The sequence below is a fragment of the Clupea harengus genome, chromosome 4 (assembly GCF_900700415.2).
Source record: "Clupea harengus chromosome 4, Ch_v2.0.2, whole genome shotgun sequence".
NCBI classification, from domain to species: Eukaryota; Metazoa; Chordata; class Actinopteri; order Clupeiformes; family Clupeidae; genus Clupea; species Clupea harengus.
Window position 1 is genome coordinate 8565359 of NC_045155.1, and position 12091 is coordinate 8577449.

The 12091-nt window shown below is 44.2% G+C and overlaps 1 protein-coding gene across 2 annotated transcripts; it reads left to right on the top strand.

The window, feature by feature from the left end:
• The first annotated feature begins 1051 nt into the window (after nt 1-1051).
• pmelb (premelanosome protein b) lies at nt 1052-7264 on the top strand. 2 transcript variants are annotated; one of them, XM_031566015.2, is made up of 12 exons: nt 1052-1159; nt 2326-2439; nt 2549-2695; nt 2959-3099; nt 3300-3461; nt 3661-4011; nt 4309-4632; nt 4885-5028; nt 5138-5237; nt 5347-5555; nt 6417-6507; nt 6700-7264. In XM_031566015.2, the coding sequence occupies exons 1-12, from the start codon at nt 1105-1107 to the stop codon at nt 6848-6850; spliced, it is 1989 nt and encodes a 662-aa protein (XP_031421875.1). In that variant the 5' UTR covers nt 1052-1104; the 3' UTR covers nt 6851-7264. The 2 variants fall into 2 exon arrangements, with proteins under 2 accessions (XP_031421875.1, XP_031421876.1); XM_031566016.2 differs by having other exon boundaries at nt 5350-5555.
• The last annotated feature ends 4827 nt before the right edge of the window (nt 7265-12091 follow it).

A 12091-nucleotide genomic window follows, 5' to 3' on the forward strand; every position in this document is an offset into this window, starting at 1 on the left:
TCCCTGTGTTTAACTGTACAGTCCTGTCTTGTCTGTTCTGTCTTTGTCCCGTCTCACTCCCTGTCAACCTGCCTGTTTGTCTGCCTCTCCGTCTTACCTATTGTCCATCTGTCACCTTGTTGCGTCTAATGTGTTCAATGTTACACTTTAAATGTGGTGCTAGGACAACATGTAAAATATGAAGATAATGTAAATCCTTGATTATATTGTATATTGTATTTTTTTTAGTTTTTTTGTTGCTTTATTAAAAACAAAGTTGTCCTCCGAAAAGGGGGGGTGGTGGTGGGACAATAAAAAAAAAAATAAAAAAAAAGATTACTCATTTCACATGGGCGTCAGACGATTGGCCCCCCATTGCACCCTACTCCCCCCCCCCCCCCCCCCCCCCACACACACACCCTTGTCAATGGGGAGGGACTGACAAAGGTTTCTTCATATGCTTTTACATATTCATACATGTGGCTAATCACACTTAAGCTGATTATAAATGTTGACCCACTTGGGCAGCAAAAGCCTCTGAAATGTCAAAATTATAGTCACATGTGCAGGAACCTCAAGTGACAGGGTCAGAGGTGCCGAGGAACCATCACGTTATTAATGTCAGAAATAATCACTGCACTTACTGGTCAGCTTTTTTACATAATTAAAAACTGCAGCTAATATTTGTCCATATTGAATGATTCGAAGGATATATTTAAATATACAGCTCTATAGTATGAAGTAAAATACATTTTTGTATTGTATTTCAAGCTCATTTATGGAGTATATATTTGTGCATGTGTAAGTGTGTGTGTGTGTGTGTGTGTGTGTGTGTGTGAGAGAGAGTGTGTGTGTGTGTGTGTGTGAGTGTGTGTGTGTGTGTGTGTGTGTGTGTGTGTGTGTGTGTGTGTGTGTGTGTGTGTGTGTGTGTGTGTGTGTGTGTGTGTGTGTATGAAAGAGAAAGAAAGAGAATGCTGAAGACATCCCCACATGCTGGGAGGGGCCTGCTTGGTTTAGCTGTGATGTCAGACGTGAAGGAGACCAATGCTGTATAAAAGCAGAATGTCCACATTGTGTTATAATTGGGGAATTTAATGACCGAGGTGCCCACACAGAACTCCCACCATGAAGACCCTCGCAGCCACATTGGTACTAGCAGTGTTAGCGACAGCACTGGCAAGTAAGTATTCCTCTCTGTATCTGTTGCTGTATCCATACACAGACATAGGTGTCTCAGGTGTTAGAGATATCTCTTTAATCTACTCACGGTGTGGAATTAGACTAACATGTTTTTAATGTAATATTCAGATATAACATGCTGAAATAAATGTCAGTATTTTAATATCAAATATGAATAAATAAATAAATGAATGAATGAATGAATGAATGAATGCAAAGCTAGGCTTTCCTTGTTTTTGTTGTTGGTAGCAGAACTATTACAATCAGGGCTGAACTGTCAGGTTGAAACTCATACCAAAAGTAGCACAGTGCATAGAAGGTTCTGTGTAGAGCTGCTTGATGTCCCCAAAGTATGTGGGGTCTCCAGTCAATTAGATGTAAATGGACTCATTAAAAATGCCTGTGTGAGCTGCTTTCAATCTGTATCTGTCTATCTGTTTGATTTGTACAGAACAAAGGTTCTGCAGCTGCTCTTTCACCATATCACCAGAGTTTAGGGTGTGCCACCTTGTTCAAATTGGTTATTTGAAGTTCAGGGAACTGGTGCTGATAAAAGGTCAATCCAATCCACTTGTCCAAATACACAGTGAAGGCTGCATGTGGATGAGGGGTCATAAACTGCATTTATCCTTCATGCTTCACTGACCACAGGAGCAGGGAGGGGTAGTAAAGGGGGGGGGGGGGGGTCTAGCAGTGGGGTATGCCCTGCTCCCTAAAAGAAACACCCCACCATACCGGAGCAGCAGGGGGACTCACATGACCATCTGATCCTCACATGTGTGGGATTGGGGGGGATTGAGGAGGTCTGCTGTTAGGTGTGAAGTGTGCCAAGTATGCCATCAGGTCACGCTCCTCTACCAGCCTCATGCCAACACACACTGTGCAGTGCGCACTACACACAATAAGCTGGTCTTTGTTTTAGGGTTAACAGGGCCCTGAAGCCGGACTAAAGGAGCCTAACCCACCCATAGCACTGTTGCTCTTACACAAAGCCTATTCTACCACTAAGCCAGCTTTGCAGCCACACCTAATACCGAACATGAAAGATTAAATGAAAGTGGCATGAACCTTTGCTGGACCCTTTTAGAAAGATACTGGAAGTGAAATGCTCCTCCACCTCTTGTTTCTGGGATTAAACGAATCATTTTGCATCTATTCATTTTCAAGGACAAATTCAAAAGAGTGACACTCAACCCAGATTTGTCCGTTATCATTCATGGAACACTAAGATGTACCCCGTGTGGAAACATGGAGACGCACGCTACAGAAACAGCTGGACGGGTGAGTGACACATCAACTGCTGTGATTTAGAGCAGGACAGCTACGGTGCACCTTCATACTGTGAGGCTCACGCTCTTTGAGACCGTTGTTCATGCCATGTACTCTTCAGGCGGGGAGGTGAAGTTTGACGTTAGCAACGACGCCCCCACCTTGACTGGAGCCAAGATCACCTTCACCATCGACATCCGTTTCCCTGTCAACCAGAAGATCCTGCCAAATGGTGAAGTAGTCTGGGCAAAGAACTGCACTGTGGACGGTAAGCTACAGATATGGCAAAGCAAAGATAAGCACCACACACAGTAAGCTAATGTTATGGCTGGGATAAGGTGCCACCGATGACAGATTCCACAGACCACAAAGCCCATTTTATGTTGCACCACTTGGGGCAGACTATTCATTCATAATTATTATTCACTATTCATTTGAAGAATCTATCCAAATTTTACACAATAAGTCTAGTGATCAATTTACAAGAAGTACTGCTTTTTTTTGTTTATTTGTTTATTTTGTTTTTTGCAGGAACACAGTGCCATGAGGGACAGCCTGTGTACCCTGAGCAGAGGTCCTCTGAAGACTGGAACGGTGTGTTCCCCGATGGCGTTCCCCTGGGAAAGGACGGAGACAAGAAACCTCCCTACGTGTTTGTGTGGAAGACCTGGGGTATGGTCCTCTCCTCAGTGATTTTCTCTATGTGTTCTCATCAAAAAGCAACATATCACAAAGAACTGAGGCAACACACATGTCCTATTGGCTGCCTGACTGAACATCTTTTCATATAGGGACACATGATATCTATCATTTCTCCATAATTACCTCATTTTCTGGCAACCTCTGACCTTTACGATGTCTATCCTCTACAGGTCAGTACTGGCAGGTGAGTGACGGGCCCTCCTCCTCTTTGACAATATCTACGGACAACATTCCACTGGGATCCTACACCATGGATGCCGTCATCTACCACTACCGCAAGAGGGACAAGTTTATCCCAATAGGTTATGCATCCACACAGTTCTGTATCACAGGTCAGTTCCACAGAAGACCTTTCTCAAGTTTTCAAAAGACTGACACTATAAATGTAACTTTTCTGATAGAGGAATGTGACAACAGTGACTTTAAATAGGTGACCCACATTCTCCTTATATCCACAATGTATATACCAAAAATAATTAGTAGCCTTGTGTGTGTGTGTAATCCTTATTGTGACTATTTTGTGTCCTCTAGATCAGATTCCATTTGAGGTGGTGCTGTCTCAGGTGAATGATATTGAAGAGGATGACCAGCGCTTTGTCCAGAACCGAGCCGTGGCCTTCAGCATCTCCCTGCATGACCCCAGCGAGTACCTCGACACCTCGGACGTCACCTTCAACTGGGATTTCGGTGATGGCAGTGGCACTGTGATATCCAGGGAGAATACGGTCACACACACCTACACGCTGTCCGGGGGCTTCCATCCCAAGGTGGTGGTACAGGCCGCCATTCCAGACCCCTCGTGTGCCACCCCTGCCAACGCACCCACCATACAGAGTCCCACCACCAAGCCCCCTGCTCCCCCACTAGAGGAGTTCACCACAGGTCAGTCAAATCCCTCAGAGATATAGAACAAGGACAGGTACCTCAGAAGTGCACAACAAAAAGTTAGGATCTCAGGCAACATTGAAGTCTGGTGGTCTTCAGAAAGATCACTCATATTTTGTATCAGCAAAATACAGGAATTAGATCATTTTGAAGTGTTTGAATTATTTGAAGACATAAACTCTCTTCCATGCTTTTCAACTAAAAGTCTCATCAATACAGATATTAAGATGTATTAATGAGTAAAATTGGTATCATTCTCAACCACTGTGGTCTCACCCTAATTGTGCAACTCAGCTGATGTGCCAGTACAACCAGAAGAGGGCGTCACAGTCCCGGCCTTCACCCAGCTTTCCTCTGACTCCGGCATGACTAGCCCCACCTCCGAGGCCTCTGCTGCTGGGGACGAGAGTGAGGACGACCCCCCTACTGTGCCTGTGGCCACGGGCCCTGCGGACTTCATCGAGAACCTGAATAACCGCGCATCCTCCATCAACCCTGCCGTGGACAGTGTCACCACCGTCATCCCAGCGGCCACTGTGAGGGTGATCACAGTGAGGCGTGTGACCTCAGATGGGGAGCAGGAGACCGGGGGGAACTTGATCATGGATGCGGCCACCAGTGAGTTCTCAGAAACAACTTATTTATATTCCTTTTTTTATGTTTTATATACTTACGAGGAACCCACTTTTTGAAGCTTATTGATAAACTGTACTATTAAATAGTAATACCATTTAATTCATGTCGTTGTTGAATTGCATGTGAACAACAGCATTGTAAACATGATTTTGAGTCAACAGTGTCATGAGTCCCTTCAGCCTCTCTTGAGCCGATAGGAGCACTGGTCACTGAGTCGCCCCTCTGTGTCTCTAGCTGCGGCCCCTGTGGGAGACGCCCGGGAGGCTGAGGACACCGGGGCACAACAGGCTGCCAGGGTGATCATCAAGCGGTTCGCTCATCGTGAAGAGTGCGTGATCTACCGCTATGGCTCCTTCTCCGCTGCAATTGAAATTGTTGGTCAGTTTCCATTCAGTGTATGGGGAAATGGGTTGTGGGGTGAGCCCTATACGATCAGGTACAAAGGCTAGGCCAAGGTGTGAACTTTCCCCCTAACATTTCCCTCCAGAGGGAATCGAGAGTGTGGAGATTGTTCAGGTGTCCAACGCTGTGTTAATGAGTGAACTGGAGCCAAATGCTGTGGACTTCACCATCACCTGCCGGGGCAGGTGAGTGAGACCTGCTCTTGCACGGCATTAAACAAGGCACCATTCACACACACAGTGTAAAACTCTGCTTAATGTGTGTGCAGTGTACCTTAAATACAGTCTTTCCCAGCAGCCTACCCACGGAGGTGTGCACCGTGGTGTCAGATGCCAACTGTGTCATGCCAGTCAAGACCATCTGCAACCCTGTGCCAGCAACTCCAGACTGTCAGCTGGTGCTGCGGCAGTTCTTCAACGACTCCGGAATCTTCTGTGTCAACGTGTCCATGACAAACGATGTCAGCCTTGCTGTCACCAGCACCAGGGTCAGCGTAAACATGGGTATGTGTGTGTGGAATCCACCAGTCACTGCTCAGCTTTCATCTCTGTGGAAATTTTCCAAATTCTCGAGTTCACATTGTATTACTGTATATTACCAGTATGGTACACAAGGGGGCACCCCACTCCAGCTGTACGATGCAAGTCCATGTCAGAGGATAGATTTTCAGTCCCACTCCCACATAAATATGTAATATTTCATCGCACTTCCGCCCGCAAAATCCTACGGGTACACGTGTATGTGGGATGAATTTTTAAGTCCTGCTCCTGTGAAATTGTGCCATGCATAAAAAAACACCAACCTTGCGCGTGTTTGTGTACAACATGGGTTATTTCTCACTGCTCTTCGCTGCTCTTTGCAAACACAAATAACATTCTATACTTTAAGGACAAAAATCTACTCTTTCATAACATACATTTACATTCTTATATTATTCTCATACCATATTCATACTCATTTTATACATATATTTATATTTGGCTGGAGTCCTGCCGGTCATTTCTTTCTCCCGTTCCCCCAGCAGGCCTCTAGTCCATGTTAGTACACTAAAACTGTGTATGGCAATTGAGAAGCCTTCCAGTAGTGCTGTAATTCCCCAGTTCTGTTAACCCTTCCCACGGATAAGTACATCAACTACCAATCTGCAGTCTTTGATGCTACTGCATACCCTTCAGGTTACTGAAACAATGGGCACTATTAGATGATTTGGTCATTTTTCCTTCTTGCTAGCTAAGGTTCAAGATCTTAGAATGTTATCATAATGGTATTTAAATTACCCACTTCTTCATATTGACCTGATATTAACATTACATTAACACTATGCTACATGATCAGTGAGCGCTCTCTTTATCTCTGATTCACAGGCTCCAGGTTGTCATCCACGGGAACAGTTGCCATGGTCCTGGGTGTTCTGATAGTGGCATCAGCAGTTGGAACAGTGGCATTTACCTACCAGTGAGTTCAACAGGATCATACTCATAGTCATAACGACAAAATGTATTCAAATGAGTTGACATTTCTCACCCCCCTGGTTTCACTGTGACATTTAAGAGTCAACCAGCTCTAATGGAGTAATTGGAATGTACCCTGAAACTCCTGCGATGGGACTGCTCTCCTTATGCATGGCTTGTTTCTGTCCTCCTCCAGGCGTCTGAAGGGCTACAGGCCTCTGACAGAGCTACCAGCCTCAGACCAGCAGGCCAGCGCTGGGCTCAGCTCTTTCCCTGCCCTCATCTGGAGTCTGCTGAGTGGCCATGGGCCTGGAGATAACCGCACCCTCCTCCGCAGGGTGGTTTAATCTCATCATTCCCCTCCTCCTGTGCAGAGTGGAATGGTCCACAGCCCTCTGATGTTATATATGAGATTTGTTACCAGGGTCTAGGCACGTTGTAGCCCTTAAAGATAAAGTCTGAATAGAATCTTTTTTATCGTTTCTCAGAATTTTTACTTCACTTTTTACAGAGGTTCTTGGCATTTGCTGTATTTGGCTTTTTGTAATGAGTTTTTTGATCAATTTTTCTACAGACCATTTTGCTGTTTAAGGATTGTGTTTTTTTTTTGTTTTTTTTAGTATTTTTATACTTTTAAGTGTGATTGTACTGTATGCACACAGGAAACATTTTAGATGCTTACCCAACATCATGTTGTTCCCAGGCCTTAATTTCTGATATTTTGGTATCTGGCTGTTGAAATAAAATGTTGCATACCATGATCTACAGCTATGCACTCCATTTACAATTGTGTCTCACAAACACAACATTATACTCCTTTTCAGCTACTATTACCATCACTATAGCACCCATAGACACCCACACATATGCCATGTGAAGATAGATTAACCTATTCTGGACCAATGTTCATGAATATTCACAGAGGCAAACTGGAAGAGAGTAGATGCACATGTTAGAGAGATGTTATCCAAAATTAATCTGCTTTACAGAAATCACTCAAAAATCCTAACTGCCTTTAAGCAGCATCCTGCTGTTCATGCAGAACCTAATCTGCTTGCCCCAAATCATAAGAACATCACTGATCAGTGTGACAAGCAGGATTGATCCAGTTTGACTATGGTGGCATGAACATTTGCCACATATTAATGTCCCTTCCACGTATACGATTCTCCATTTAATCAGACCTTATCCACTGCTCAGAGATAACTAGAGCACGAGTAACCAGACAGAACAAGAGGTGTTAGCCTTCAATGTGGGCGAGACAACATTGAGGACACCATCCAATCAGAGCAAGTGTGGGATTGAGGACAGAGTTTGATGAGAGTAATTGTTGAGATATGTAGGGCCTTCAGTAGGGCCTTCAGTAGAGCGACTTTAAGGATATATGAAGTAGTCAGATGTTGTAGACCTTCAGCTGAGAGGCCGATTAGATGTTGCATGACTGATCATAGTGAAGCTCCATCACAGTAGAGGGCTTTTAGTTACATAGTTTACAAACATAGTTACACTGAAAGTGTAAACCCTGACAGCTCATCAGCTGTGGCATACAAACTGTAGTATCCCACTGTAGACTGAAACTGAAGCAAACACATGTGAATGGCTGGATGCATCTGTAGAAGTTGATGAAAGCAAAGTCATATTTGTTTAACAAGCCCTACTGTGTGGGTGACCTGGTACAGTGAAGGGCCAGATCACAGCAGGAGAGCAGCCATTGTGTTATACACAGATCACACGTAGAACCCATAGAACCCATAACTCATGACAGGGCAGAAAATCCCCCTCAAGCCAGAGAGCAGAGATCTCCAAAAGAGACGGGTGTCGGAGGAAACTCCTTTACCTAAACGTTGGCGTGTCATCCGGGACTCTCCGCTCATGGGCTCATCTGGTCATGTGACGGCCCCCGAGGCTCGGCACAGCTGCTGCATGCGGCAGAAAGAGGAGGCGGGAGGGGGAGGCCCAGAGCACAGCTGCCACTGGCCGCAGCTCACGCCCAGCCTGAGCCCTCAGAGAATGAGAGGCACTTCACTCGTCCGGCCCCCTGCGGTTGTGCTATAGAGGAGAGATCTGCTAGCCTCTTCCCTCAAAATCACATTGAAGGTGGTTGCATAGGTTTAACAACGACATTTTCAGAACAGTATGCCTAATATCTGATTAGATTCTCCTCATGTTCTCATCACCCTCAATGCAGCAGATACTCTAAGGGGAAAAATCGGATTTATTTTTCCGTCTTCGGGATGGAGGAATAATGTGTTCCTTTGATAACCAACCAATAAGGACAAGGAAGATTTCAAACAAGCAGGATAAGGGCCTGCCATTGAATTGTTTGTCTTATTAGAAGGATATACCCACACAGTATATAAAAGGTGTATAGAAGGCTATACACACACATACAACTTGTTTGAAGAGGCATCCTTATGACAAGTTAAAGAAACACACTCTCCCCCTATTGTCCTTACCTGCCCAGTCATAATGTGGCCTGTGTAATGTGCCTGCTAGGTATTGACGAGTCTGTGTAAAGATTATTGAAATGCTCAGAGACAGTGAATACATTACCATATGAGATATCCACATATCATCTGTCAAATACATTTCAGTGTCAGTCTAACCCTTAGTCATTTTGTTTGCACACTTGAACCGTGTACCTGACCCCATTTGTCCTACCATTGTTGTTCAGTCACGTGCTGTAGTCAATCAGCATGCCAGTATATGCCAATGGAAACGCATGCTGGGGGAAACACAGAAGGAATGGGGTGGATGTGTTTGGGTGATGATATTCAAAACAGCATTCTTTCGCCTCTTTACTGAAAATGCCTTTAAGGAAAATCAAAGAAGAAAGCAAGCTTAGAAAGGCTGTGATAAATTCTCAGTATAATAATGGGAAATTTGCATTCTTCTTCGTATTGCTCAACTAGAGAGCTGCTTCCCCATAACGGGCCTTTGCTACCTCTCACACATGTATTGGTTCATTGATTTTGTCTCAGTGACATTTACCCATTTAATGTTTGTCTTCTTTATAATCTTAAAATCAGTGTTTACTAAGATTAAGAATGGCAAAAAAGTAACAATTGAAAACCAAACAGGGAAAGGAAAAGGAATGAAGATATAAAGATGTAGAACAAACCAGCTAATGAGAGTTTGGATATGAATTTCATCCACAATAAGAGGAAATATCCCCCACCCTGCACCATGGGCGGTGGGGATGATGACCAACAGTTAAGCACGGGTTCCAACACAATATGTCTAACCCTAAGCGTTCATTCTCTTTTTTTCCCTACAGCCGTACATTAACTTTCCTCTTAAGCACGCAGTCAGTGTTCAGTAAGAGGATCGCTCCAGATCCTTCCATCCTATCTCTGTCCTTTTCTCCCTCTCCTGTTCACTGAGGCTTTCACTTACTCTTGCACGGAACCCACTAACACACAAGCATACAAACACACACACATACACACACATACACACACACACTTAACATCTCCCCCTCTCTCTGCCCTACATTTGAGTGCTGTGATGTCATCTAGCCTGAGCAGGCTGGTCATGTGACCAGCATATCCTGTGTTTTGCCCTGTCAGTAGTACAGAAAAGTCTCTGTAACCGTTTTCCCACTTTAAAATTCAGCACCCATGACCCTATCTCTCCCACTCTGTGTCTTTCTGAGTGTGATGTGTGTATCTCTCTCTCTCACACACACACACACACACACACACACACACACACACACACACACACACACACACTAACACACACACACACACACACACACAGACACGTATTATCTCAGAGTAATCTGATGCAGGGAGGGAACGATGAAGCACAAAGAGACGTCTGAGTTCCTTCACAGTATCCCACACAACCATCCCTGGCATCCAGAGACAAGCTTCATCCTGCTCTGTCTGGCTCTGCAATAATCAACCCTTCAGCTGGCGTTTTTGTCTTTGCCACAGGCCTGTTACTATTTTAATAACATCTCGCTGCTCAGTAGTGGTGTGTTTTTAAATCTATTTTAACCACTGTGACTGACTTCAGTTTGCTCTTGTTATTGCATTCAGATGCTATGCTCCGCGGCACAACTTCAACATGCATTGCTGACCTAAGCTTTCGTGCTGCCGAGTCCGTTGTCTACAACCAGGTCCAGACCTCAACGATCAATGAACTCTTAGCTGGAGTTATGACCAAAATGGCTTTGCTGTGCATAAACGTCCTAGCAAACACAGACACATTGCCATAGTGAAAGATAAAAAAAGGAACATTGCCTCATCACCATGGCAAAAGATCCAAAACAAACCTTCTATTGACAAACATCCCCCCTTTGTTTGTGAGCTGGAGAGGCTGCTTTCAGTGTCTGGAAACCAGAGCCCCTGGAGAACAGTCCTACCGAGCATTCCAGCGCAGCAGATGGACCAAAACCCCCCCCATCTCTCAGTGACTATTTGTTATCAATGTAAAAAGGAACACAGCAGAGGACTACATTTGTCTCAGGCTGCGATCCGTGAGCGGATTTTTGGTCTGGTTGTTTTAGCGTATGGTATGGTGGAGATTTAAGTTTGATTAGGAGTAACATCAGATTTCGTGGATATACCTAAATTATTTGTAAAAGGGGTTTCATGTCCAGTTCCTCCCTGATGTCATCTCTGTCTCAGAAAGGCATTAACTCATTCCCCTTAGTCATCATCCTGCTTAGGTGGTGTATCTCTTTCATCACTCTTTCATCTTTTTGCTTATGGTTACATTGGAAATATCTGTTTTTGGAGCCTTTGCTCTGACAAAGGCCCTGACTGCATTTATCAGATGGACCATCTGCATGCATATTTCATGGCCAGTATTGATTTGTTCTTCCCCTAACACAATTAGCAATACATTACGGAACAAAGAAGAGAAGGACTGATACAGCATAGTGGGTGTGCCTTAAACCGAACACTGACATCGTTTTACTGGAAGTCTGCATGCACAATATTGTCTGTCATGTCTCTAAATGTCTTTTTTCAACCAGTTTCTTGTTATACTAAAGAAAAAAAAATGACTGTCATGCAGTAGGCTAAGGGAACATAGCAACATGCTTTATAGCAATGCCATTGTCTTTATGCTGCAGCATTTCAATCACCTAGTCCTCATGATGCTTGAAGCCATATTACACAGCACAAAGCAACCTGAGTTGAATTGCATATTAATAATTCAACCCCTGAGTATCCAAGAGCGACTGGACAGAGAAAACTATTCCACCCAAAAGAACGTTTGACGAATTGTGGACATGTTCAGTACAGTGATTGTTTGAACCAGTGTTATGGAAACCATAACAAAGTCTTCCGAGTACCTATACTATACAAACAAAGTCTGTAGCAATGGCTCACTTCGACATACAATTCAGCCTCCTTGGGGTCTGAGGAGCAGCTTGCAGACCTGAGGAGCAGCTTGCAGACCTGACCCATAATACTTGTGATTTCTCAGAGACACACTGTAGCTTGTTCTCCACAACTGATTAATACTCAGCTTCATCCCTCATCTGTCAGTTCAAAAACAACTCTTGCCTTTCATTGCTGTTTTTCTTTCCAGAATGATGTGGTACATTTTAAGACTGTCAGTGATGTTTTTCT